Below are 27,858 nucleotides of genomic sequence, written 5' to 3'. Positions count from 1 at the left end.
TTGTGTTTTGGAAGCCTGATTGACCGGAGGGGATTTGTGCAGTCTGACACCGTGTTGCCCTCACCCATCAGAAGCGATGACCCAGCCTGCAGAGCCAAGCCTGATGCCAGCATGGTAGGAGGCCACCCTTGACCATGGCTCAGTACTTGCCACCTGCTGGCCTGTCTGCCCCTCTGCACTCACCTGCCGGGACCCTCCCTGTTTCATCCAAGGGAAGCAGAACTGCCAAAGACTCAAGTCTTTTCATATTTATTTCCCACCCTGCGTGGCTTTCCCTGAACTGTTCCGTGGCTGTGCCCTCTGCTCCCCAAACCCAGGTTCCCACAGCCTTGGGCCCTAGGTCCCCCCAGCTGATCAGTGTCAGGAGAGACCAGAGCCTCTGGAGGCCACCCAGGGGACGACACCAAGTCCTTGCCTGTGCCAGGCGAGCCCTGAGTGAGTGAGGCTGTGAACTGAGCGTGAGGCCTCCCAGGTGGGGGAACTGCTTGGGCCTTGCTGAGCCAAGGTCCTCAAGGTGAAGCAGGGCTGAGAAGTGGCCAGCTCTGGACAGAGGGCTGTGGAGAGGAAGCCTCTATGGGCTACTTTGGTCTGTGGGCTCCTTCATTCTCTTGGTGATAATTGCTCTTTCTTCTTTGGGATTTTTGGTGGGGTTTTTCCCCCCTTTGTTAATGGAGTTGGCCAATAGGATAGAGCTGGGGTTCCAGTAGAGAAGGCAGGGTTGGTGGTGGGTGGGGGCAGCCTATATCAGACCAAGGTAAATTACCCAGCCAGGCACCCACAGCCTCAGCTCCTGTGCAGTTCCTGGGCAGCACAGTGGAAGTGGGAGCCTGGTCCTTCCCCTGCCCGTGGAGAGCTCTTTAAGGGATCCCAGCCTGCCCCTCCACCTCTCTCCCAAGCCAGGTCCGGGCATGAGTAGGTTATGCTCATGCTGGCAATACTTGAAACGGGTTTATTAATGCTGGGTATTTTGCACAATTTTATAGACCTCTTTTCTACATAGTCTTTTTTAAATGGAAGGAGAAAAAGTCAGCCACATTACTGTCTGTGTAGTGCCAGGTGAAGGGTTATCAGAAGGCTGGTTCGTTTTAATAAGTTTATTCCAAGAGACCTTCTGACTGGAACGAGTGAGAGTGTGTGTGCATGTGTGTGTGTGTTCGTGTGTGCCCTGTATGAATGTGGCTGGCTCCCATACCCCCTGGGCTGCCCCCTGCCCCATCCCCTTTGAGTGTCAGAAGCACTCTGAGCCAAGGGAACAGGGGGCACATGCACCGGTCACGAGAAAACCCTGGGCTCCCACTGGGGCTCAGCCCAGCCTCCTATCTTTCCTTCTTCTGTGGACTTCAGACAGCCAGTGTCTTCGGACTCTGCCACTCTACCCCCAGCCCTACCCTCCAGCCCCCAGGTGAGGCTTCCAGCTGGGACCTGCCCAGACAGGCTGAGCCTGGGCGTGGTGGGTGGGGTGATGGCTCTGGGGAGTGGCTGCCATCCTACAAGCCACACCCCCTCCTCTGAGCTCTGAATATGGGACCCAGTGCCAGGAGCCGGAAGACAAGGTGTTTCTGCCAAGCAGGGACCTCCATCCAGAGAAAAGGAAGGAAGGTGCAGGGTGGGCCAAGAGGCAAGTGAAGGTTGGCCTAAGTCTGGGCCGGAAACTCAGAGGATGTTTCTCCTCTGCTGGGAGCTATAGTTTCTTATCAAAATAGATATTGTCCCACCATCCCCCTCCTTGGCTCTTAAAGTGGGCTGAAGCCCTTGGAAAGTGACATAGGAAGTCCCCAGATCTTGCCCTTCTCACTCCAGAGGCTAGTGGTCACAGACAGCTGGGAATGGCAGCCACAGAGGGTCCCATCTGGGAGAAACAGCTTCATTCACCCCAACCTCAGGGCCCTGGGCCATCACTGCAGTGGCCCTGGGAGTTGAGGAAGAAGCTGGCTAGAGGAGGGGGCTCCCACCTACCTTTTATTTAAGCCAGTATTCTTTGTTCCTGCCTGTAATAAAACTTTAGTTTATAAGAGTTGATTTGCTTTGGTTTGGTTTTTGTTTGCGTTTCCTTTGCTGAGGCCCCAGCTGGCAGCCGTCTGTTCTTTCGGACAAAGTTGGTTATTTCCTGGGGAAACTGTGAGAAGGCAGGCAGCCCAGTGATCTGGCTACATTTTCCCTCACCTGGCTGGAGCTCTGTCCACCGGAGGCAGAGCAGAGAGGGCTGTGGCTGAGCCCCCATGGGCACGTGAAAAGAGGCCATCCTGTCCCCTCTTTGTCCCCTCCACCTTCCCCTGCCTCAGGGGCTTGGAGACCCCCAAATTCTTCTTCCCTACTGCCTTTCCACTCCAATCCCCAGTGAGTGCTCAGCTAAGAAAACGTTTGAGACGGTAGATTCCAGTTTGAGGGCTGGAGCTTCCCTGGCTACCACCTCCAACCTGAGCAGCAGGGCCCAGCCAGACAACTCTTAACACTGGCCCACCTCTCTGGTATCTCCCTCAGGAGGACACCTGTCAGGATTTTGCCATCTCCTGCACAGCCTGAGGGGAGCTAACAGGTCTCTTTGCAGAGAGTTAGCTGGTAAGACCGTTTCTCCCCTGTCGGCCAGCACTGCCCGCTCCCCTCACACACCATCTCATCTTCATCGCATGCCTCGCCAACCCCACGGAGCCCGTCCATCTGTCTGGTGTGTGGTGCGGTGTGTGTGCTGGTGGTGGTAGGGTCTCCAGGGATTCCCTGCTAAGCAGAAGGATCGGGATATAGGGCAAGGCTAAGAGCCCAGCCTCACTGTGGACTGAGGAAGTAGCTTCGCGCAGAGCAGCTCTCCAGCTGGAAGAGGAGGGTGAGGGTGAGGCTGGGGAGAGGATGGCGAACCTGCCCTGAGGTGCTTGGGTCTGTGCTGGTGGGGTCCTGGTATGCAGGGGCCACCAGTCACTAATGCTCTTGTGTCCTGGCTTTCTGTCCCCGCTGAGCTTTCTCTCACCCGCCGTTTTCTCTCCTGCTTTGTTGCCTGCTGCCTGAGCCTTGCTTGGCCCTTTTCTCCGGGAGAGGCAGGTGCTGTGGCAGCACCTGTCCCCACCACCAGGGCCCCTGCAGGCCGCCTCCCTCCTCCCAACCCCGCTAACCCTCTCTCTTCTCCTTCTTTGCTGTCCTGCCGGGGATCTCCAGTGTGTGCGGGGGCTTAAAGACCTCCTGAGGACCGCTGCTCTCTGCCTCTCCAGGAGTGGCCTGGGGGGAGCCAGGCACCCGGCACCTCCACCTGCCTAATCTGTGGCTCATCTGCCACCATCTGTGCCTACAGGGTCTGCCCCCAAGCCTGCCCGGCCTGTGTGCTCTCTAGGGCCCCCATAGGGGGCAGGGGCTGGCCTCTTTGCCCCACTCGCGCTCCATGCCTGCCAGAGTGTAGAAAGCCATAACGCAGCCATCAGCACAATAATGTGACTCTATGCTGAAATGCTCCGTCTCTCCTCCACTGACTTCCCCTTCCCTGGATTTGTGAGGTGTCAAGACTCGAGGAATCTGGCCTTACAGCCTGTCCCTCCACCCCCTCAGATCAGGCATAGCCATAGTCAAGCCCAGCAGGTTTCCTCAGGAACTGTCTGGGGTGTTGATGGTGGATGACGCTGCTGAACAAGTTTGGTGACTGTTCTAAGCACAACTGACTTGACACTGTTCCCACGGCTTGTCCACCTCCCACCCCCAACCCTCCACCGGAGTAGGTAAGATGTAGGGAGGGTGTGTGCCTCCTTTGCTCTAGGCACCAAGGGACCGAGCCAGCTGTGCACAGCCCCATACACTTCAGGGGACTAAAGGAAACAGCTGGGCCAAGGAAAATCAGCTGAGCCCAGGGCTGGGGGTTGCTTGTCTGCTATCCTGTACGTTTTTTTAGCCAAAATAAAGATTCCCCTTTTCTTGCCATACCATTGGCTGTCTGGTGCCACCTTTACTTTGGGGCCCAGGGATGGGACCTGTAGTGGGCGTGCAGAACATATGGCTCCCCCTCGCTCCCAGCTTTCTTCCAACTGGCCAGTGCTGCTCTGGAGATTTAAAAGCACAACAAAGCCAGCAGGGACACAGGAAAAGTGGTTGACCTCCTTTTCACTCTGCCCCTCCAGAACTCCTGGTCTCAATTCCAGCACCACCCAGCCTTAGCTGACCTCTGGTTTCGGAAAGGTCCCAGCGCAGGCTGAGACAGGGTTGTTAAGTTTGGGACTGCCATACCCATGAACTGAGTCCAGCCCAGGGAAACGATCTCATGGAGCCTTCACTTTCCCCAGCTGCTGCCCCACATCAAGATACACACATGTGCATACACTGTACTATGGGCCAAAAAATAATTACCGGTACCATTCAGCAAGGGCTTGCGGAGTCCCAGGAGGAACTCTTGTCCGCCGGAGGCAGAGCAGAGAGGGCTGTGGCTGAGCCCCCATGGGCACGTGAAAAGAGGTCATCCTGTCCCCTCTTTGTCCCCTCCACCTTCCCCTGCCTCAGGGGCTTGGAGGCCCACAAATTCTTCTTCCCTACTGCCTTTCCATTCCGATCCCCAGTGAGTGCTCAGCTAAGAAAACATTTGAGATGGTAGATTCCAGTTTGAGGAGGATGATGTCACCCTTTTTACAGATGAGGGAACTGAGACTCAGGGAAGAAACAGGAGCTGCCCAAGGTCACCCAGCTGGCAAAGCAGCAAATCCCAGATCGGAACTTGATCTCTGCCCCAAGCTCTGAGCCATCTGCACTACCTAAGGAATGAATACAGCAGTGGGAGGATGAGATCTTGGAGAAACCCTAAAATTAGAGAATGTCATAGCCAGTAGAGGGCTTAGAGTTGATCTGGGCCCACCTCCTTTTTTTACTGATGGGGAAATTGAAGCCCAGAGGCAGGAAGGGACCTGCCCAAGGCCTTACAACAGAGCTGGTATGCAGTCCCACACTCTGACCTCATTCCATTCTCTCTTCATAAATTCCGCACTGTCTCTAGACTGGACTGGTTTAGATGTGGGATACTCTAAACAGCAGTGCCTTCAAGAGAAAAAGAATCAGAACCACGAATCACTTAAAAGTAATGTAGGCTACTCTGGGCACACTGCCTATGGGGTCGCCCTGCTCCACAAGGAGCAGTAAAAATAATATAATTGAATATCCCTTCCCAAAGGCAACTAGTAAAGTGAGCTCTTGGCTAGGTAACTGGACTCTTGTTCACAACTAGCCAGTGGGAAAAGGTGCTAGAGCTTCCTCTGGCCACCTGTTTAATTTGATCATTCCAAGACGGAAACATTTCTCAGGAAGTTCTTTCTAGAATCTACCTGACATCCCTCCCACTGCTATCAGAGCCCTGTCCTCTGTCCTCAGTGGAGGTAGACAGCAAATGGTTGCTGTCTTCATCACAACCTTTCAAAGCCTATTATTACCAGCTAAGAAGGATTGGTTGACTATGGGGCCAGAGCCCTTAAGCCTGCTGGTAGAATGGATGCTGTACAGGAGGAGGGTGGGGAGGTAGCAAGCAGGATGAGGATAGCCCCTTTGGGCTGCAACCCCAGCTCCTGTCCTGCTGACTCAGACAGCTGACTGTGGAGCTCCATGCCCTGCCAGGGCCTGCTGCCTCCTGCCCGTCTGAGCTCCTGAACTTGGGAAATGGAGGCCCGGAGGCAAAGGGAGGTACCTGAGACAGGAACTGAGTCAGGATCAACAGGCCAGAGCGGGCAGGAGGTGTCAGGCAGCCTGGCTCCCAGATGCACCCCTGAGCTCCAGCAGGGGAGGAGTAGGAATGAAGGGACTTCCCTGCCCTTGCTCATGGCTATGCGGAGGGCGTGAACCACCACCAGGTCCCTTGGCTTCAGTGGCAGAAAGCAAATGGTCCCTCCCTGGACTCAAGCTCCAAAGTTCCTGGGCCTGCCAGGCCCTGCCTTCCAGGTTCCCAGTGTCCTGGGATCTCCAGCTTTCCCCCAGGACTTGGGGAAGCCCCGACTAGATGACTAGTACAAAGGAAGGCCCCTGAGGTTCCAGGACCTGCTGAGGTCACAGGAATGTCCTGATCAAGCTTGTCCAACCCACGACTCGCAGGCTGCATGTGGCCTAGGACAGCTTTGAATGCAGCCCAACACAAATTAGTAAACTTTGTTAAAACATTATGAGATTTTTTTGCACTTTTTTTTTTTTTTTAGCTCATCAGCTGTCGGTAGTGTTGGTGTATTTTATGTGTGGCCCAAGACGATTCTTCTTCCAGTGTGCCCCAGGGAAGCCAAAAGATTGGACACTCCTGTCCTAGATGGAGAGGAAGGAGGCAGTGCTGAGCACATCTGGCCATCTGGCCATTCATCCATCTGGAGAGAGAAGGCTATGGGCAAACTGCCTCCTTCTCTCCCCTCCAGACACCCAACTGGGAAGGTCTGGCCTTTGGCTAAGTCCTGGCTTGGGGTCCTTCCTCATTTCACAGAACCTAGCTCTATGTTAGTGCTTTGTGAGTATATGTGGATCATAATAAAGTTGATGGAATTTTTTCACATGACAATAATAGTTGCCATCTGGCCAGGCACGGTGGCTTATGCCTGTAATTTCAGCGCTTTGGAAGGCTGAGGCGGGTGGATCACTTGAGGTCAGGAGTTCGAAACCAGCCTGGCCAACATGGTGAAACCACATCTCTACTTAAAAAAAAAAAGAAATATATATACACACACACACACACAAATTAGCCAGGCGTGGCGGTGCACCCCTGTAATCCCAGTTAGGAGGCTGAGGCAGGAGAATCGCTTGAACTCAGGAAGTGGAGGTTGCAGTGAGCCGAAATTGTGCCGCTACACTCCAGCCCGGGTGACGACCGAAACTCCATCTCAAAAAAAAGAAAAAAATAATAATAGTTTCCATCCATTCTACTGTGCTTTCCATTAACTCGTGTAATCCTCACAAGTCCCATTTTATACCTACAGGAACTGAGGCTCACAGAGCTTAAATCATTTGGCCAAGGCCACAAACAGCTATAAGATTTACATTTAGGCAGTCTGATTCCAAGGGTACTAGGCTATTCTGTCTCTCATAGACAAACAATACATATTCACTTTTTTGTCATCGTTTTGTTTTGAGACAGAGTCTCGCTCTGTCATGCAGGCTGGAGTGCAGTGGCACGATCTCGGCTCACTGCAACCTCCATCTCCTGGGTTCAAGCGATTCTCCTGCCTCAGCCTCCCAAGTAGCGGGGACTACAGGTGTGTGCCACCACGCCTGGCTAATTTTTTGTATTTTTAGTAGAGATGGGATTTCACCATGTTAGCCAGGATGGTCTCGATCTCCTGACCTCGTGATCCACCTGTCTCGGCCTCCCAAAGTGCTGGGATTACAGGCGTGAGGCATCGTACCCGACCCATATTCACTATTTATAAATTGGAGACAATAAGAAAATCAAAAGGACCAGGTGTAGTGACTCACACCTGTAATCCCAGCACTTTGGGAAGCCAAGGCAAGAGGATTGCTTGAACCCAGGAGTTTGAGACTAGCCTGGGCAACATGGTGAGACCCTGTCTCTACAAAAAATACAAAAATTAGCTGGGCGTTGTGGTGAGCACCTGTAGTCCCAGCTTCTTAGGAAGCTGAGGCAGGAGGATCACCTGAGGCCAAGGAAGTTGAGAGTGCAGTGAGCTGTGATCATACCACTGTACTTCAGCCTGGACAACAGAGTGAGACTCTATCCCAAAAAAAGAAAATAGAAAAGAAAATCAAAGGGAAGCAAAATTACTCAGTCTCACTACCTCAAGATACCCTCTATAAGCTGGTATTTTCGTGTGGTTCCTATTATTTTCTACATCAGTTCTCTGAATTGAGCAAAATCTTCGGGATGTCAAACCTGAAATCCCCTTTACTTCCTTGGAAACCCTGTAGCATTAGTCCAGACATGTCCCTACTCCTCCTTGTGGTAAAGAGAAGAATCTCATCTTTGGTCCCCAGAGTTCTGGCCTAAGCCTCCCTCTAGGAGGGAAGATGAGTGTTCAGACACTCAGGGTACCTGGGGGAGACACAGGCCTGTGAAATTATCCTGGCTCAACTATTAGGCCGGCAGAATCCCAGTGAAAGGAGCCGTACCCCTGAGGCCCATCTAAGCTTTGACTAGGGGTGGGGCAGATAAGCAGGAATCCATCCCTGTAGGCTCAATCCCAACACCCTTTGGTGAAACTCTTGATGAAACTTGAGGCCAGGGCCCCAGCAAGCAGGGAAAGAAGGTTGGCAACAGAGGTCTCCATCTCTGAGGACTCTGCCAGGGGTCAGAGGTGGGGCAATGGTCAAAAGGAAGGAATAGGCCAGGCACAGTGGGTCATGCCCATAATCCCAGCAGTTTGGGAGGCTGAGGCAGGAGAATTGCTTGAGCCCAGGAGTTTGAGACCTGCCTGGGCAATGTAGTGAGATCTGGTCTCTATTTAAAAAAAAAAAAGAAGGAACAGGGAAACTTCTGAGAGACAGGCTGGGGGAGGCATCAGGTAGCTGGGATTGCTGCCCCATAAAACAGAATGGTATGTGTCACTGCCACCTCCCTTTCTCAGTCCTCTCTCTCCCCAGGTTGCTAGCGTCCCCCCTGGGGGATCAAACTGGACTGCTTCCCAGCCTCAGACAGAGAGCAGTCTGAGTCAGGCAGGAAAGTGGGACAGCCGGGGAGCTGGACCCCACCCTCTGTGAACCCCACTGGTACCTGATGGCATGTGGCTTGGAGAGGGCAAGTGACCTGGTGTGGAGGGCCAGAGGGTAAATCCTCAAACAAGTGGCAACAGGCCACCAACTTGAAAGGGAAAATTGTGTAGTGATGGGAAATGTGTCCAACAAACCTACTGGGTGACTAATTACAAAGGCTGGGCTGGAGCGTCAGAGGCTGCTTGTTAAACACTTCATTAAGTGGCACTCTGAAAGCTGCCACCTGCGCATTCTGGGAGCTCAGAGGGGACCCTGAGGGGGAGTGAGGCCTGAGGGATGGAACCATCTTCAGGTAGATTGAGAAAGAGCCTGGATCTCACTTCCAAACACAGCCTGGATCTCACTTCCAAACACAGCCTGGAGCTCATAGGTCAGAAACTTCAAAGGGAGAAAAGCTAAAGGAAGCAGGGTGCAGAAAGGAGTTTCAGGGCAGTGATGGCCATGTGACTTTGAGCAAATCTCACCCCTCTCTGAGACTTTATGTTCCCATCTCTATGGTCCTGTGTGTGTCACAGAGATACAGTGGGGATTAAATTCGATCGTGAATATGAAAGTGCTTGGGAAACTCTATGGCCCTACCTAAACATGAGTTATCCTCACCTGAAGCAAGGGGAGAAGTTACCTGGCAGGATTAGGAACCCCATCCTCCTGAACCTTTATGGGCTCTGTCAAGGCAGAAGCAGTCAGGGGCTAAAGCCGCCCTTAGCCTCTGTAAGGGCACTGTGAAGGAGGATCTGATTTGAGAAGCCAGGCAGTTTCCTGATGGGAGCAGCCATATGATGCCAGCCCCGAACAAGAGGGGGCAGCCTGGAGCCTGGAAAGGTGCCTGTGCAGGTGGGGCCCACGCCCAGATTTCTTCTGCTGACTGTTCTGATGACTCACCCCCACATCCCAGCCTTTTTACCTTTACTGCAGAGCCGGAAAGGGTGTGGGGAGGAGAGGAGAGGGAGGCAGGTCTTGGGCCCTGGTCCCGCCCCCTGCTCCTCCCCACCCTTCTCTGGGCCTGGCCACCCAGCCAAAAGGCAGGCCAAGAGCAGGAGAGGCACAGAGTCCGGCATTGGTCCCAGGCAGCAGTTAGCCCGCCGCCCGCCTGTGTGTCCCCAGAGCCATGGAGAGAGCCAGTCTGATCCAGAAGGCCAAGCTGGCAGAGCAGGCCGAACGTTATGAGGACATGGCAGCCTTCATGAAGGGCGCCGTGGAGAAAGGTGAGGAGCTCTCCTGCGAAGAGCGAAACCTGCTCTCAGTAGCCTACAAGAATGTGGTGGGCGGCCAGAGGGCTGCCTGGAGGGTCCTGTCCAGTATTGAGCAGAAAAGCAATGAGGAGGGCTCGGAGGAGAAGGGCCCCGAGGTGCGTGAGTACCGGGAGAAAGTGGAGACTGAGCTCCGGGGCGTGTGCGACACCGTGCTGGGCCTGCTGGACAGCCACCTCATCAAGGAGGCTGGGGACGCGGAGAGCAGGGTCTTCTACCTGAAGATGAAGGGCGACTACTACCGCTACTTGGCCGAGGTGGCCACTGGTGACGACAAGAAGCGCATCATTGACTCAGCCCGGTCAGCCTACCAGGAGGCCATGGACATCAGCAAGAAGGAGATGCCGCCCACCAATCCCATCCGCCTGGGCCTGGCCCTGAACTTTTCCGTTTTCCACTACGAGATCGCCAACAGCCCCGAGGAGGCCATCTCGCTGGCCAAGACCACTTTTGACGAGGCCATGGCTGATCTGCACACCCTCAGCGAGGACTCCTACAAAGACAGCACCCTCATCATGCAGCTGCTGCGAGACAACCTGACGCTGTGGACGGCCGACAACGCCGGGGAAGAGGGGGGCGAGGCTCCCCAGGAGCCCCAGAGCTGAGTGTTGCCCGCCACCGCCCCGCCCTGCCCTGCCCCCTTCAGTCCCCCCACCCTGCCGAGAGGACTAGTATGGGGTGGGAGGCCCCACCCTTCTCCCCCAGGCGCTGTTCTTGCTCCAGACGGCTCCGTGGAGAGGGACTGGCAGAGCTGAGGCCACCTGGGGCTGGGGATCCCACTCTTCTTGCAGCTGTTGAGCGCACCTAACCACTGGTCATGCCCCCAGCCCTGCTCTCCGCACCGCTTCCTCCCGACCCCAGGACCAGGCTACTTCTCCCCTCCCTCTTGCCTCACTCCTGCCCCTGCTGCCTCTGGTCGTAGGAATTGAGGAGTGTCCCGCCTTGTGGCTGAGAACTGGACAGTGGCAGGGGCTGGAGATGGGTGTGTGTGTGTGTGTGTGTGTGTGTGCGCGCGCGCGCGCGCCAGTGCAAGACCAACATTGAAGGAAAGCATGTCTGCTGGGTGTGACCATGTTTCCTCTCAATAAAGTTCCCTTGTGACACTCCTCCTGTCTCTCTCCAGTTCTTGGCGATGGGCTGGGAGTGGAACTGGAATCTGATTTAGAGATCCTGACTTTCGACCTCTGAGTTAGGGCCCTGACCTCCCTGGGTGGCTTAGTGACCTGCACGCAAGACTTTGAGTCCAGGTGAGGCCGGGGTCCGGCTGTCTCCATCAGGGCGGCCCCAGGCAAACTGGATGGGACCGGGAGGGTCGGGTGAACCCACAGGAGGCGCCGAGGCTCCTCTGCCGGGCTGAGGGGAGGTGAGTGGGAGCCGCAGCGCGGGAGGCTGACGAGCTCAGGTGGAGCGGGACAGGAAATAGTGAAGTCTCCGGCATGAGATCTAAGGACAGCGCTGCAGTAGTGAGCGGCACTGAGCACCCGATTTGCAGGCGGGTCACAGTCTCCGAGGGCTCAGATCTCAGCGGAGGGAAGTACGATCTGAGGCAGGGGTACAGTGCCGCCATAAAAGCCCAGATCTTAGGAGAGGGTCACATCCCAAAGAGTTCGGAGATGGAGACAAAAGGAAACGGGCTGGCGGGGAGGAAGGACGAGCTGGGTGGGAACGGCCGCCGGGAGCGGTGCCTGCCGAGCCCGCCGCCTCTGCTCTCTGCAGCCAGCAACACGCCGGAACCTGCGGCCGCATTGCTCGGTCCCGCCTTCACAGCCAGGACTGGAGGCGGGGCCCGAGGCTCTACCACCCAATCACAGGAGGGAGCTGCCCCAGGGTACCACCCCGGGGGGGCCCGACGAGCCAATGGGAAACTGAGCGGCGGAACGCGCGCGGCAAGTTTCCCGCCGCCCGCCAGGCCTGGCGGACGCCAGGACTCGCTGACTGACTGAGCGGCGCCCCCGCCGCCTGCTGAGCGCCGAGGGGCGGCACTTTCCCGGTTTCACTCAGACAAGTTGTCACCCGTCTGGCCCGAGAGCTGGGAACCCTCTAGAGCAGCGGGACGAGGTAGGATAGCAAAATGCAGTGCCCGCCCGTTGAGTCATCAGCTCACCCAGCTGGGCCTGGGCCGGGCTGGCGGCGGGGTCGGCTGGAAAAAGGCCGCCAAGATGCCCCCACCACGCTCTGGAGTCCAGGCAGCCCTGGACCTGTCGCCGAGAGGCTTGGATTGTGTCCCTGGCTGGCTGGCTGTGCGACCTTGGAAAAGCCGTTATACATCCCTGGGCCTCAGTTTCCCTCTTGTATCATAAGAGACTTGGACTAAAGGCTAACACAAGAGTGAACATTTGCGGTTTTGGCCTGGCACGGTGGCTCATGCCTGTAATCCCAGCACTTTGGGAGGCCAAGGCGGGCGGATCACGAGGTCAGGATATCGAGACCATCCTGGCTAACACGGTGAAACCCTGTCTCTACTAAAAATACAAAAAATTAGCCGGGCGTGGTGGCGGGCGCCTGTAGTCCCAGCTACTCGGGAGGCTGAGACAGGAGAATGGCGTGAGCCCAGGAGGTGAAGCTTGCAGTGAGCCGAGATCGTGCCTGCACTCCAGCCTGGGCAACAGAGCGAGACTCTGTCCACCCCTACACCCCGCCCCCCCCAAAAAAAGAAAGAGAAATTTGCGGTTTTGGACTCAGACGGCCTGGATTTGACTCCCAGCCTGCCTTGACCAAGGCTCTTAATCTTGCTTATCTTTGTGTCCTCATTTATAAACAGGGGAACTGAAAAACAGTACCTTCCTTTTATAGTTGCTGTAAAGTAACCCATAGGACAGGCTCAACAAATTTAGGATTTTTTTTTGTTTTTTTTTTTTTGAGACAGAGTCTCGCTCTGTCGCCCAGGCTGGAGTGCAGTGGCCAGATCTCAGCTCTCTGCAAGCTCTGCCTCCCGGGTTCACGCCATTCTCCTGCCTCAGCCTCCCGAGTGGCTGGGAGTACAGGCGCCCGCCACCTCACAGGGCTAATTTTTTGTATATTTAGTAGAGACCGTGTTTCACCGTATTAGTCAGATGGTCTGGAACTCCTGACCTCAGGTGATCCGCCTGTCTCAGCCTCCCAAAATGCTGGGATTACAGGAGTGAGCACCACTCTAGACCTTTTTTTTTTCTTTTTGAGACAGGATCGGGTTCCGTCACCCAGGTGCGACAGTGGCGTGATCTCAGCTCATAGCAACCTCGAGCTTCTGGTCTTAAGTGATCCTCCAACCTCAGCCTCCTAGTAGCTGGGACTACAGGGGCCTGCCACCACACCCAGCTAATTTTTTATTTTTTTATTTTTTATTTTATTTTTTGAGATGGAGTCTCACTCTGTCGCCCAGGCTGGAGTGCAGTGGCACGATCTCGGCTCACTGCAAGCTCCGCCTTCCGGCTTCACACCATTCTCCTGCCTCAGCCTCCCGAGTAGCTGGGACTACAGGCGTCTGCCACCACGCCCGGCTAATTTTTTGTATATTTAGTAGAGACGATGTTTCACCATGTTAGCCAGGTTGGTCTCGATCTCCTGACCTCGTGATCCACCCACCTCAGCCTCCCAAAGTACCGGGATTACAGGCGTGAGCCACCGCGCCCGGCCTTATTATTATTTTTTTTTTAGACAGAGTCTCGCTCTGTTGCCCAGGCTAGAGTACAGTGGTACAGTTTTGGCTCACTGCAACCTCCGCCTTCAGGGTTCAAGCGATTCTCCTGCCTCAGCCTCCTTAGTAGCTGGGATTACAGGCATGTACCAGCATGCCCAGCTAATTTTTTGTATTTTTAGTAGAGACGGGGTTTCACCATGTTGATGAGGCTGGTCTTGAACTCCTGACCTTGTGATCCACCCACCTCGGCCTCCCAAAGTGCTGGGATTACAGGCATCAGCCACCACGCCTGGCCTATTTTTTATTTATTTTTTATTTTTGAGACAGGGTCTGGCTCTGCCACCCCAGGCATGACAGTGGTGTGATCTCAGCTCATGGCAACCTGGAGCTTTTGGTCTCAAGCGATCCTCCCACCTCAGCCTCCTGGTAGCTGGGACTACAGGTGCCTGCCACTGCACCCAGCTAATTTTTTGTTTTATTTTTAGTAGAGACAAGGTTTCACCATGTTGGCCAGGCTGGTCTCAAACTCCTGGGCTCAAGTGATCCTCCTGCCTTGGTCCCAAAGTGCTAGGGTTACAGGCTTGTGCCACCTCACCCAGCCTCAAATGTCAGCTATTAAGGAATCCTTCCAGCTTCAGTAAGTCTAGGATTTGGCCAGCATTTTTATGCCCAAAGCAGCATCATGAGGCAGGCCCAGACTTATTGCCAAAGCTGACCTGCATGCCTGCTGAGCCCCTGATAATGCTGCCCTCACATCAAGTGGTCACTCCTCCACCTGGCAAGATAGAGCTGAGCCCAGGGTCCAAGCTTGGCTATACCTATGGGACTCAAAACTGAAGGGCTTTGTCAGAATTCCTGCTTCTACAGAGGAAGCCGGCGGGACCACTCTGATGGGCTTTGTCAGAACTCCTGCTTCTACAGGGGAAGCCGGCACGACCACTCTGATGCCTTCTGGGTCTCCCGTTTTCTCGCTTCCTTTTCTAGAGGTGTGTCAGATTTCAAGGCTCCAAACCAGGGACTCTAAGCAGGGCAAATAACTCCACTCAGCTCTAGAGGTGACCTGATTTCTCTCACCAGACAGGTCTGGTGACTCTCTCTTAATGGGCAAGTCCTGGGAAAGGAACTTCTTTCTTTTCTCTCAGCCTCTGACTTTTGTCTGTTAGCTCTGGACCACTCGTAGTTGCCCCATATGGGGAGAAGTAAGCTGCCCTAAGGTAGTGTGTCGGTGTTGAAGGATTTTAAACCAGATGCTGTGCATTGGAATATCTCTAAATCAGATGCTTACTAGGGCTAAATGTGAACTGGCTTAGGCACCAGCTTCTTTTATTTTCTTTATTTTCTTTTCTCTCTCTCTCTCCTTCTTTTCTTTTTTTTTTTTTTTTTTTGAGACAGAGTCTCGCTCTGTCGCCCGGACTGGAGTGCAGTGGCCGGATCTCAGCTCACTGCAAGCTCTGCCTCCCGGGTTTACGCCATTCTCCTGCCTCAGCCTCGCGAGTAGCTGGGAGTACAGGTGCCCGCCACCTCACCCGGCTAGTTTTTTGTATTTTTTTAGTAGAGACGGGGTTTCACCTTGTTAGCCAGGATGGTCTCGATCTCCTGACCTCGTGATCCGCCCGTCTCGGCCTCCCAAAGTGCTGGGATTACAGGCTTGAGCCACCGCACCAGCCCTTTTCTCTCTCTTTTTTTTTTTTTTTTTTTTTGAGAGAGGGTCTCACTTTGTCACCCAGGCTGAAGTGCAGTGCCACGATCTCGGCTCACTGCAGCCTTGACCTCCCAGGTTCAAGCTATCATCCCACCTCAGACCCTCAAGTAGCTGGGACTACAGGTGTGCACCACCATGCTCAGCTAATTTTTGTAGAGACAGAATTTCACTATGTTGCCCAGGTGGGTCTTGAACTCCTCAGCTCAAGCAATCCACCCATCTCAGCCTCCCAAACTGCTGAGATTACAGGCGTGAGCTACCACGTCCAGGCTCTTTTCATTTTTAATGTTTCAATGCTTAATGTCCAGGCTCTTTTCATTTTTAATGTTTTTATGGGTACATAATAGTTGCACATATTAGGCACCAGGTTCTGACCACAAGGATCCTAAACCTTTTTGTCCATGACTTTTTTTTTTAATCTCTTGGTGAACATTTCTTGCCATCTTTTCCTGGCCTACATTTGATATTTGAACAATTTCAAGGCCAGGCACAGTGGCTCATGCCTGTAATCTCAGCAATTTGGAGGGCGAGGCAGACAGATCACTTGAGGCCTGAAGTTTGAGACCAGCTTGGCCAACATGGCGAAACCCCATCTCTACTAAAAATACAAAAATTAGCCAGGCATGGTGGCATGCGCCTATAGTCCCAGCTACTCGGGAGGCTAAGGCGGGAGAATCGCTTGAACATGGGAGGCAGAGGTTGCGAGCCAAGATTGTGCCACTGCCACTCCAGCCTGGGTGACAGAGTGAGACTCTCTCTCAAAAAAAAAAAAAAAAAAAAAAAGGTGGGCACAGTGGCTCACATCTGTAATCCTAGCACTTTGGGAAGCCGATGTGCGTGGATCACCTGAGGTCAGGAGTTTGAGAAGCCGATGTGCGTGGATCACCTGAGGTCAGGAGTTTGAGACCAGCCTGGCCAACATGGTGAAACCCTGTCTCTACTAAAAATACAAAATTAGCTGGGCATGGTGGTGGGCGCCTGTAGTCCCAGCTACTTGGGAGACTGAGGCAGGAGAATTGCTTGAACCTGGGAGGCGGAGGTTGTGGTGAGCTGAGATCACGCCACTGCACTCCAGCCTGGGCAACAGAGTGAGACTCTGACTGGAAAAAAAAAAAAAATTCAGACCCACTGCTAATGGGTACAGAGTTTCTTTTTCTTTTCTTTTTTTTTTTTTTTTGAGAAGGAGTCTCACTCTGTTGCCAGGCTGGAGTGCAGTGGTACCATCTCGGCTCACTGCAACCTCTGCCTCCTGGGTTCAAGAGATTCTCCTGCCTCAGCCTCCCAAGTAGCTGGGATTATAGGCACATGCCAACACGCCCGGCTAATTTTTGTATTTTTCAGTAAAGACAGGGTTTCAACATGTTGGCCAGGCTGGTCTCGATCTCTTGACCTCGTGATCCGCCCGCCTCATTCTCTCAAAGTGTTGGGATTACATGTGTGAGCCACCGCGCCCAGCCCAGAGTTTCTTTTGGGGTAATGAAATGTTCTAGATTTAAATAGTTGCACAGCTTTGTGAATATACTAAAAACCACTGAATTTTACACTTTAAAAAGGTGAACTTTATGGTACATGAATTATATCTTAATTTAAAAATCTGTCCCAGAAGAAAAAGCAGGTAAGAATGCCAAGTTCCACTGGAAATTTCTTGGTGACCTCCCCTTCCCATTGTCCCCTCCACTTGATCACTTGATCATGTTCTTTTTTTTTTTTTTTTTTTTTGAGACGGAATCTCACTCTGTCGCCCGGGCTGGAGTGCAGTGGCCGGATCTCAGCTCACTGCAAGCTCCGCCTCCCAGGTTTACGCCATTCTCCTGCCTCAGCCTCCCAAGTAGCTGGGACTACAGGCACCCGCCACCTCGCCCGCTAGTTTTTTGTATTTTTAGTAGAGACGGGGTTTCACCATGTTAGCCAGGATGGTCTTGATCTCCTGACCTCGTGATCCTCCCGTCTCGGCCTCCCAAAGTGCTGGGATTACAGGCTTGAGCCACCGCGCCCGGCCGATCATGTTCTTTTAACTTTTTCCAAATTCAAAGCCCATCTCCAGGTCACAATTAGGTTAGCCACTCCCTTTTTTTTTTTTTTTTTTTTTTGAGACAGAGTCTCGCTCTGACGCCTAGGCTGGAGTGCAGTGGCGCGATTTAGGCTCACTGCAAGCTCCGCCTCCTGGGCTCACGCCATTCTCCTGCCTCAGCCTCCCAAGTAGCTGGGACCACAGGCGCCCGCCACCACGCCCAGCTAATTTTTTGTATTTTTAGTAGAGACGGGGTTTCACCGTGTTAGCCAGGATGGTCTCGATATCCTGACCTTGTGATCGGCCCGCCGCAGCCTCCCAAAGTGCTGGGATTACAGGTGAGAGCCACCACGCCCAGCCAGCCACTCCCTTTAACACATGTACAGAGCTTTGGATATGCTGTTTTACCAACCCTTTCCATGTATGTAGGTACATGTGTTCAGTTCTGATTTCATATGTACTTGATCCTACCTCTGGGTTTGCAGCTATCCTGGATTTCTCATCTTCTCAGAGAGCTCCTGGATAATGGTAACTTTGTCCCATTATTCCTCCTTTCTTCCCACAGTGACTCCTGCAGGGTTCTGTATACTGGAAAGTGCTCAAAACTTGGATATATTTATTATTTTTATTTTATTTTATTTTATTTTTTGAGGCGGAGTCTTGCTCTGTCGCCCGGACTGGAGTGCAGTGGCCGGATCTCAGCTCACTGCAAGCTCCGCCTCCCGGGTTTACGCCATTCTCCTGCCTCAGCCTCCCAAGTAGCTGGGACTACAGGCGCCCGCCACCTCGCCCGGCTAGTTTTTGTATTTTTAGTAGAGACAGGGTTTCACCGTGTTAGCCAGGATGGTCTCGATCTCCTGACCTTGTGATCCGCCCGTCTCGGCCTCCCAAAGTGCTGGGATTACAGGCTTGAGCCACCGCGCCCGGCCTATTATTTTTATTTTTGGGACAGGGTCTCCCTCTGTTAACCAGGCTGGAGTGCAGTGGCATGATCATAGCTCACTGCAGCCTTGAACTGTGCTCAAGCAATCCTCTGGCCTCAGGTTTCTGAGTAGCTAGGACTACAGATGTGTGCCATTGTGCCTAATATTTTGTTTTGTTTTTTGTTTTTTGAGATGGAGTTTTGCTCTTGTTGCCCACGCTGGAGTGCAATGGCGTGATCTTGGCTCACCACAGCCTTCACCTCCCAGGTTCAAGCAATTCTCCTGCCTCAGCCTCCCAAGTAGCTGGGATTACAGGCATGCACCACCATGCCTGGCTGATATTGTACTTTTAGTAGAGATGGGGTTTCTCCATATTGGTCAGGCTGGTCTTGAACTCCCGACCTCAGGCGATCTGCCTGCCTTGGCCTCCCAAAGTGCTGGGATTATAGGCGTGAGCCACTGCGCCTAGCCATGCCTGGCTAACTTTAAAAAAAAAATTGGGGGCTGGGTGCGGTGATTCACACCTGTAATTCCAGCACTTTGGGAGGTCGAGGTGGGCGGATCACGAGGTCAGGAGATTGAGACCATCCTGGCTAACACGGTGAAACCCCATCCCTACTAAAAATACAAAAAATTGGCCAGGCGCGGTGGCTCACACCTATAATCCCAGCACTTTGGGAGGTCGAGGCGGGTGGATCACGAGGTTAGGAGATCAAGACCACCCTGGCTAACACAGTGAAACCCTGTCTCAACTAAAAATACAAAAAATTAGCCTGGCGTGGTGGCGGGTGCCTGTAGTCCCAGCTACTCCAGAGGCTGAGACAGGAGAATGGCTTGAACCCGGGAGGCGGAGCTTGCAGTGAGCTGAGATCACGCCACTGCACTCCAGCCTGGGCGACAGAGCAAGACTCTGTCTTAAAAAAAATACAAAAAATTAGCCGGGCGTGGAACCTGGGAGGCGGAGTTTGCAGTGAGTTGAGAATGCGGCCACTGCACTCCAGCCTGGGTGACAGAGCGAGACTCCGTCTAAAAAAAAAAAATTTGTAGAGACAGGGTATTGCTATATTGTCCAGGTTGGTCTTGAACTCCTGGCCTCAGGTGATCTCCAGCCTCAGCCTCCTAAAGTGTTGGGGTTACAGGTGTGAGCCACTGCACCTGGCCAGAATTTGGGTTTAAAACTACCCTTCCAGCCGGGCGCGGTAGCTCAAGCCTGTAATCCCTGCACTTTGGGAGGCTGAGACAGGCGGATCACAAGGTCAGGAGATCATAGACCATCCTGGCTAACACGGTGAAACCTCGTCTCTACTAAGAATACAAAAATTAGCCAGGCGCTTTGGGAGGCCGAGACGGGCGGATCACGAGGTCAGGAGATCGAGACCATCCTGGCTAATACGGTGAAACCCCGTCTCTACTAAAAATACAAAAACTAGCCGGGCGAGGTGGCGGGCGCCTGTAGTCCCAGCTACTTGGGAGGCTGAGGCAGGAGAATGGCGGAAACCCAGGAGGCGGAGCTTGCAGTGAGCTGAGATCTGGCCACTGCACTCCAGTCCGGGCGACAGAGCGAGACTCCGCCTCAAAAAAAAAAAAAAAAAAAAAAAAAAAAATTAGCCAGGCGTGACGGTATGTGCCTGTAGTCCCAGCTACTCGGGAGGCTGAGGCAGAATGGTGTGAACCCGGGAGGCGGAGCTTGCAGTGACCTGAGATCTGGCCAATGCACTCCAGCCTAGGCGACAGAGCAAGACTCCGTCTCAAAAAAATAAAATAAAATAAAATAAAACTACCCTTCCAAATGCCTGGTAACCAGGATTAGTTCCAGACCATTATGGAAATGGAAATACAGCTAGTCCTGGGATGAGGAAGGGCTGTCCAGAGACTGGGCTCACACAGATTCAAGGGATCTCAGCCTTATCTTTTCTATATTGCCAGATTATCCCCAAGAAAATAGAGGCCCAGCACTTGCAAATACCTTCTCCTCCCAAGAATTTGAATGGTATGGAGAAAATCTGCAACCTAGAATGACCTACTAAAGTTATCTACTCTTCCCTCTGTTATGCATAGTTGCTTCAGAAGGTCAAATCCAAATGGCTCTGTAGAATCCACAGGAGTAGGTGATGGAGGTCAACACTGCCTTCTCAAAACCAGCCAGGCAGCCCAGCAAGGCCAAGGCCAAGGCCACTGTGGCTCCTTCCACAAAAAGCAAGTCTCTCTCTCTCTCTCTCTCTCTCTCTCTCTCTCTCTCTCTCTCTCTCTCACACACACACACACACACAGATGTCCAGGGGCTTGCATCAAGGCTTGCTTTTCTGACCAACAGTGTCCCATTTCTGCTTCTTCCTAGAGAACAGAGTACAGTAGCAGCAGCAGCAGGCATGACAAGTGTGTGCCAGGTAGTTTCATACCTTAATCCTCACAGTAATACATGTTATTACCTTTGTTTTACAAATAAAAAGACTGACGCTCAGAGCAGCTAAATAACCTAATAATCAAGGTTGTACAATTACTCACGTGCTGAGGAGTGGAAACAGGGTCTGACTCCAAGCCCCATGATTTTCTTTTCTTTTTTTTTTGGAGACAGAGTCTTGCTCTGTCACCCAGGCTGAAGTGCAGTGGCACGATCTCAGCTCACTGCAACCTCTACCTCCTGGGTTCAAGCAATTCTCTTGCGTCAACCTCCCGAGTAGCTGGGACTACAGGCACATACCATCACGCCTGGTTAATTTTTTGTTTTTTAGTAGAGATGGGTTTTCACTGTGTTGCCCTGGCTGGTCTCAAACTCCTGAGCTCAAGCAACTCGCCTACCTCGGACTCCCAAAGTGCTAGGATTACAGGCATGGGCCACCATTCCCGGCCCAAGTCCCATTATTATTATTATTATTATCTTTTTTTTTCAGACAGAGTCTTGCTCTGTCGCCCAGGCTGGAGTTCAGTGGTGCCATCTCGGCTCACTGCAACCTCTGCCTCCTGGGTTTAAGTGATTCTCCTGTCTCAGCCTCCTGAGTAGCTGGGATTACAGTTGCACGATACCACACCCAGCTAATTTTTGTATTTTTGTATTATTATTATTAATTTTTTGGTAGAGACAGGGTTTCACCACACTGGTCAGGCTGGTCTCGAACTCCTGACCTCAGGTGATCCACCTGCCTCGGTCTCCCAAAGTGCTGGAATTACAGGTGTGAGTCACCGCACCTGGCCAGTCCCATGATTTTTAAACTACAATAGCTATTTTCAAACTGTGTTTAGGTGGTTTCCTAGAAGCTGCCATGGGGCAGGAGCCGAGTGGTCAGTTTCCCGTTTCCATATACTTTGGCCAAAACAGTCACACATATGTCAGTTTTGTATATTAGCGGTTCACCAGTTAAAAAATATCTACATTTGGCCAGGTGCCATGGCTCATACCTGTAATCCCAGCACTTTAGGAGGCCGAGGTGTGTGTGTCACCTGAAGTCAGGAGTTCGAGACCAGCCTGGCCAACATGGTGAAATCCCATCTTTACTACAGAGTACAAAAAATGGCGGCCGGGTGTGGTGGCTGACACCTGCAATCCCAGCTACTTGGGAGGCTGAGGCAGGAGAATAACTTGAATGCGGGAGGCAGAGGTTGCAGTGAGCCTAGATTGTGCTATTGCACTCCAGTCTGGGCAATGAGAGCAAAATTCCATCTAAAAACAAATATATATATACACAAAAAATAAGCTGAGTGTGGTGGTGGGATCCTGTAATCCCAGCTACTCAGGAGGCTGAGGCAGGAGAATCGCTTGAACCCGAGAGGAAGGGGTTGCAGTGAGCCAAGATTGCTCCATTGTACTCCAGCCTGGACAACAAGAACAAGATTCTGTCTCAAAAAACAAAACAAAACAAACAAAAAAACCCAAACTAACTACATTATGTTATGGTGCCCTGCTCCTATCTTAGACTTTCTAAGAATCAAGAAAACCTTCTGGTCAGATGTGGTGGCTCACGCCTGTAATCCCAGCACTTTGGGAGGCCGAGGTGGGCAGACCACTTTAGGTCAGGAGTACGAGACCAGCCCGGCCAACATAGTGAAATCCCATCTCTACTAAAAATATAAAAATTAGCCAGGCATGGTAGCACACATCTGTCGTGCCAGCTACTTGGGAAGCTGAGGCAGGAGAATCTCTTGAACCAGAAGGCAGAGGTTGCAGTGAGCTGAGACTGCACCACTGCACTTCGGCCTGGGCAACAGAATACGACTCTGTCTCCAAAAAATAAGTAAAATTAAAATGAAAAGAAAGCCTTCTTACTCTCCTCTCAATCTAATTCCACCCTAGTCTCTGGCAGAAAAGAATTGTCTTAAATGAGAAAAGACTGTGAACTGGACCAATTTCCAGGCTCATTGACCAAGTTTAGGTTTTCTTAACCTAATTCCAGTCTTAGTTCCTTGAAATTCTTCACTCTGTTCACAGGGTCCACCCCATCCCTGCTGTGTGGGGAGTGGAAAAGGCAGGTTTCTGCAAAGAAGGTCCCCCTCCTCTCAGAATCCCCCTAGTCCCACCTACCCACTGAGTCAGGAGCCAGGAATGTCTGTGGGGGCAGTAGACAGGTATGTCACCCTGGGGGTGTCAGAGGCTGATTCATCTCTCATCTCCACCCAATCTTCTTACAGCTCTCTGGGAACTGTAACCCTCTGTCTAGAAATAAAAGAGTAAAATCCAGGACTCTGGGCTGGGCACGGTGGCTCACACCTGTAAATCCAGCACTTTGGTAGGCCGAGGCGGGTGGATCATGAGGTCAGGAGTTCAAGACCAATCTGGCCAAGATGGTGAAACCTGGTCTCTACTAAAAATAACAAAAATTAGCCGGGCGTGGTGGCAGGTGCCTGTAATCCTAGCTACTAGGGAGGCTGAGGCAGAGAATTGCTTGAACCCGGGAGGCAGATGTTGCAGTGAGCCAAGATAGTGTCACAGCACTCCAGCCTGGGCAACACAGCAAGACAAGGCCTAAAAAAAAAAAAAAAAAAAAAAAATCCGGACTCTGAAAAGCATCAAGTCTTCAAATCGGTGGTGGGCTAGGTACAGGATTGAATATATATTATGGTATTAAAGAAATATTTGTTGAAAGAAGGAAGGCAGGGAGACATTCTCTCCCTTTTCTCCTCTAGAGTAAAGCTAATCTGAGATTTTCTTGTCTGACTGTACAGAGGAGTGACTTTTAGCTCAAAAAAGATTATGTGAAACTTTTATCTCAAAAAAGATTATGTGACCAGGTGAGGTAGCTCACACCTGTAATCCTAGCACTTTGGGAGGCCAAGGCAGGCAAATTGCTGGAGCCCAGAAATTCAAGACCAGCCTGGGCAACATAGCGAGACCCCGTCTCTATCAAAAATAATAAATTATGTGACCTTTGAGATTACTGATAGTGTGATTTATGAGTTGAGGGAAATCTTTTTTTTTTTTTGAGATGGAGTCTCGCTCTGTTGCCCAGGCTGGAGTGCAGTGGCGCAATCTCAGCTCACTGCAAGCTCCGCCTCCCAGGTTCATGCCATTCTCCTGCCTCAGCCTCCCTAGTAGCTGGGACTACAGGTGCCCACCACCACGCCCGGCTAATTTTTTGTATTTTTCAGTAGAGACAGGGTTTCACTGTGTTAGCCAGAAGTCTTGATCCCCTGACCTCATGATCCGCCCACCTCGGCCTCCTGAAGTGCTGGGATTATAGGCGTGAGCTACCACGCCCGGCCATAGTTGAGGGAAATCTTAACCCATGTCCCAGTCTCCCTTCTTTGCTGTTTCTGTGACTCCACAAAGCAATGTGCAGGCTCCAGGATTAATATATAGGAAGAACTTGGAGGTGACAATTCAGTGCAAAGGGAGGCACTGGGGACATTCCTGGAAGCTAAACTGACATAGCAAGCACACTGCATTAGACTTCACATTTGGCCGGGTGCTCATGCCTATAATCCCAGCACTCTGGGAGGCTGAAGCAGAAGGATAGCCTGAGCTCAGGAGTTCCAGACCAGCCCAGGCAAGATAGCGAAACTCCATCTCTACAAAAAATACAAAAATTAGTCAGGCATGGGGGTACGGGCCTATAGTCCCAGCTACTCAGTAGGCTGAGGTGGGAGATGGCTTGAGCCCGGTAGGTGGAACTTGCAGTGAGCCTGGGCAATAGTGCAAGATCCTGTCTCCCAAAAAAAAAAAAAATTCACGTTTATTTGGCATGGTTGCGAAGGGGCCTCTCATGTCCCTCCTCCACAACTGCTTCAGAGTTTTAGAATGAGGAGAAAAAAAAGCCCTTGCCGTGTATTCTCATCCAGAGTAATTTACCAATACTGTCTTTTTTTACTGTCTTTTTTCCACCTCAATTGGCCCCTAAATCCCCACCCCATTCCGCCACAGCCCCTGTCTTGGCCCACCTCGACACCTGGGCTGAGTTAGCTCCCTGGCTGGAAAAGGTCACAATGGGCTCGAAATGAGGCACATGGGTTTCCCCATCTTTAGCAGGCCTGATGCCATGGAGGTATGTGCTACAACTCCTTCTAAATGAGACAAGAAAAGAGAGTGAACGGCCCAGATCAGGCTGGGTAAGTAAAGGCTCAAAAGCCAGAGACAAGAGAAGAAAAGAGAGAAGAGGGGACTAGTGTTTTGCTAGAGAATTTCCCTCCAGGATTCTGGGATAATTGGGCCACTTCACTGCTTTCAAAATTGGTGTAGGCCTTAATAGTGCTTCGGTGGGTCTGAAGCCACTCCTCTCCCCGCTTAGGATTCTTGAGAAAGGGACAGAGAATTCCTCAAATCGACTTCCCCTTTCTCTTTCCCACAGATCCTAATGGGACCATACTTCCTATATTCTCAGCCACCAGCGGGTGAGCATTTTGCTAATCCAGGTAGAATGGATGTGCTTCAGCTCTGTGGGCTTTAGGGCCTCATCCTCACGCGTAAGCCTCTTTGTCAGGCTGGAAACCTTTCCAATTACCTATGGTCCCTGCTAAGTTATTCCAATTCTATACTGTCTTCTAATTGTTGAGGTCCCCAATTCAGAGCCAAGAAATGCATATAATCTAATGTCATTGGTTAGTAGGGATGACCAGGAAGGTCCCTTCTAAGGCACTCAGAGAGGTCTTCCTCCCTCCCGAAGTTGTAGAGAATTGTCAAGTGAAGTCTGGAGATGAGCAATTTCAGACACTATCAGTGAGATATAAAGTGGTATCTTTTTTGGAAAGCATTTTGGCAACATGAATCCCGAACCCTGAATATGTCAATTATTTCATTTCCAGGACTACCTCACAAGTTAAAAATCAGAGACTCAGACAATGATTTTGGTACAAAGATGTTAATTACCACACTATTTACAAAAGTAAAAATTGGTGATGACTTGTAGGCTAGTAGTAGGCTAACCACGGGAGTATGGATGGGTAAACAATGTTATAGTCAAACCATGGACTATTACCATGGTGACATTAAGAAGGTTATTTACTTGATTGTTTCAGACAGGGTCTCACTCTGTTGCCCAGGCTAGAGTGCAGTGGCACGATCATAACTCACTGCAGCCTCCACGTCCTGGCTCAAGTGATCCTCCTACATCAGCCTCCCAGAGTGCTGGAATTACAGGAATTGTATCTTTTTATTACATGGAATGGTGTTAACTGAAAAAGGCAGGATATAACACAATTATAAAATATCCCACTTAGATAAATGCAATATCCATCCCTAGGTATACAAAAATAAGACTGAAAGAATACACAGAATACCTCCAGATGTTTACAGAGATGAGAAGAGAATACACAAAATATAGATTTGAATATAGAATTTATTTTTCTTTTAAATAGATGACCCCATAGAAAGTGTCTGTTATGGGATTCTGGGTGACTCATTTTCTCTTTTCATTTTCGTTTTTTTTTTTTTTTTTTGAGATGGACTTTCGATCTTGTTACCCAGGCTGGAGTGCAATGGCGCGATCTCAGCTCACTAAGACCTCTGCCTCCCGGGTCCAAGCAATTCTCCTGCTTCAGTCTCCCAAGTAGCTGGAATTACAGGCGCATGCTACCATGCCCTGCTAATGTTTGCATTTTTAGCAGAAACAGGTTTTCGCCATGTTGGCCAGGCTGGTCTTACACTCCCGACCTCAGATGATCTGCCCGCCTTGGCCTCCCGAAGTGCTGGGATTACAGACATGAGCCACCGTGCTTGGCCTTCTCTTTCATTTTCTAAGTTTGTTACTTTCCTATATTAGGAAATTTAAAAATAATCTTAAGGATGACTGTCACATGCCAGCCATAATGGGAGGATGGTCTTTCTTCTACCCTAGACATTTCACACTGCACAGGCCTCACTTGGATCTGACATCTTCCTTTCTGCACTGTGCAGATCTCCTCAGTATATCAGAAAATAGAAAATCACTTTGCTGCCAGTGGAAGGTAGACAGAGGCTACATTTACTGGGGAAGAAAATACCCTTGCTGTCAAACCATGGTCTGAAAATAAAGGCCCTGAATTATTTCCACCTATCCCCACTCCATGGCTGCAGAAAATGCTGAGGGTGCTTGCATATGAGGCCATAAAGTTGTAAAGGATGCCTTCCAGCCCCCATTTGGTTTGTTTTGGTGAGAGCTGGGGCCTCTGTGATGGGCAAGCATCAAAATCCATGACCACAGCCATTGGTACTGCTTTCGAAAGCACAGCACCCACCCTAACGCCCTGATAAAGGATTTGTCCAGTAGTCTGGGCGTCAGGATTCCTGGGCTCTAGGCCCCACAGGTGATTCACAGCTAGCCCCAGGCTGTGCCTCCTGGCCTCAGTTTCCCTGGCTTGCTCTATTGGTACTTCCTACCTACTCTGTGGGGTGTTAATAGGGGTGAGGTGCTTTGAACTTCTCAGATGAAAGAGGCTAGGAAGCAGCGCCTAGTTATTATCCCCTATACAGCCAGGCGTGGGAGCTGAGGTTGCTTTCATACTGTTCCAGCCACAGTAGCCTCCTCATATCCCCTTATTCATCTGCCCTTGGCTCTGGCTGCCACAACCAGAAAGCAAAGCACAGTCAGTCCTATTTCAATGCTGTTTCAGAACAGATGTCCCTAAATGAATTTGCCAACTGCCCAAACCACTGGTGAACTATATATGATTTAGTAATACTTTATAGGTGCCTAATTTCTTTCTCCTGATTAGCTGTAAAACCTGTGGGACAAGGACTGTGACTTCTCACCAATAAATATACCAAAGGAGGAATACTCACCATTCAGTCAGCAAAACAGCTTATGAGAGAGCCAGGCTGACCAAAGTTCAAACTTCTCATCTTTCTGCTTCCTCACTGTAACATGGGTAATGTCTTATTCACTCTCCCCATCTTGTCTATCTCTAATGAGGATTACGTGTGTGGAAGCACTCTAAAATACCAAGCACTTCATGTGTGTTAAAAAGTCCAAATGTGGCCAGGTGCGGTGGCTCACCCCTGTAATCCCAGCACTTTGGGAGGCCAAGGCAGGTAGATCACGAGGTCAGTAGTTCAAGACCAGCCTGAACAACATGGTGAAACCCCGACACTACTAAAAATACAAAAATTAGCCAGGTGTGTTGGTGGGCACCTGTAATCCCAGCTACTCGGGAGGCTGAGGCAGAGAATTGCTTGAACCTGGGAAGCAGAAGTTGCAGTGAGCCAAGATTGTGCCACTGGACTCCAGCCTGGGCAACAGAGAGAGACTTTGTCTCAAAAAAAAAAAAAAAAAAAAAAAAAAGTCCAAATGTATGCAAATAAA

General features: G+C 51.4%; 2 protein-coding genes across 2 annotated transcripts in view; both read left to right on the top strand.

Annotated features, from left to right (window-relative positions):
• ZDHHC18 (zinc finger DHHC-type palmitoyltransferase 18) overlaps positions 1 to 2,019 on the top strand; it is a 33,289-nt gene extending 31,270 nt beyond the window's left edge. Inside the window, exon 8 of the mRNA XM_033227631.1 lies at positions 15 to 2,019. Within this exon, the coding sequence (XP_033083522.1) occupies positions 15 to 132 (118 nt within the window). The 3' untranslated portion in view covers positions 133 to 2,019. The remainder of the gene's footprint in view (positions 1 to 14) is intronic.
• A 7,532-nt stretch (positions 2,020 to 9,551) lies between these two features.
• SFN (stratifin) lies at positions 9,552 to 11,005 on the top strand. The gene has a single exon (XM_033227620.1). It carries the CDS (start codon positions 9,758 to 9,760, stop codon positions 10,502 to 10,504), a length of 747 nt encoding a protein of 248 aa, XP_033083511.1. The 5' UTR covers positions 9,552 to 9,757; the 3' UTR covers positions 10,505 to 11,005.
• Positions 11,006 to 27,858: the final 16,853 nt, after the last annotated feature.

This window comes from Trachypithecus francoisi, unplaced genomic scaffold, assembly GCF_009764315.1.
Source record: "Trachypithecus francoisi isolate TF-2019V2 unplaced genomic scaffold, Tfra_2.0 Lachesis_group12, whole genome shotgun sequence".
Lineage (NCBI taxonomy): Eukaryota > Metazoa > Chordata > Mammalia > Primates > Cercopithecidae > Trachypithecus > Trachypithecus francoisi.
This window is presented reverse-complemented; position numbering and strand designations above follow the sequence as displayed.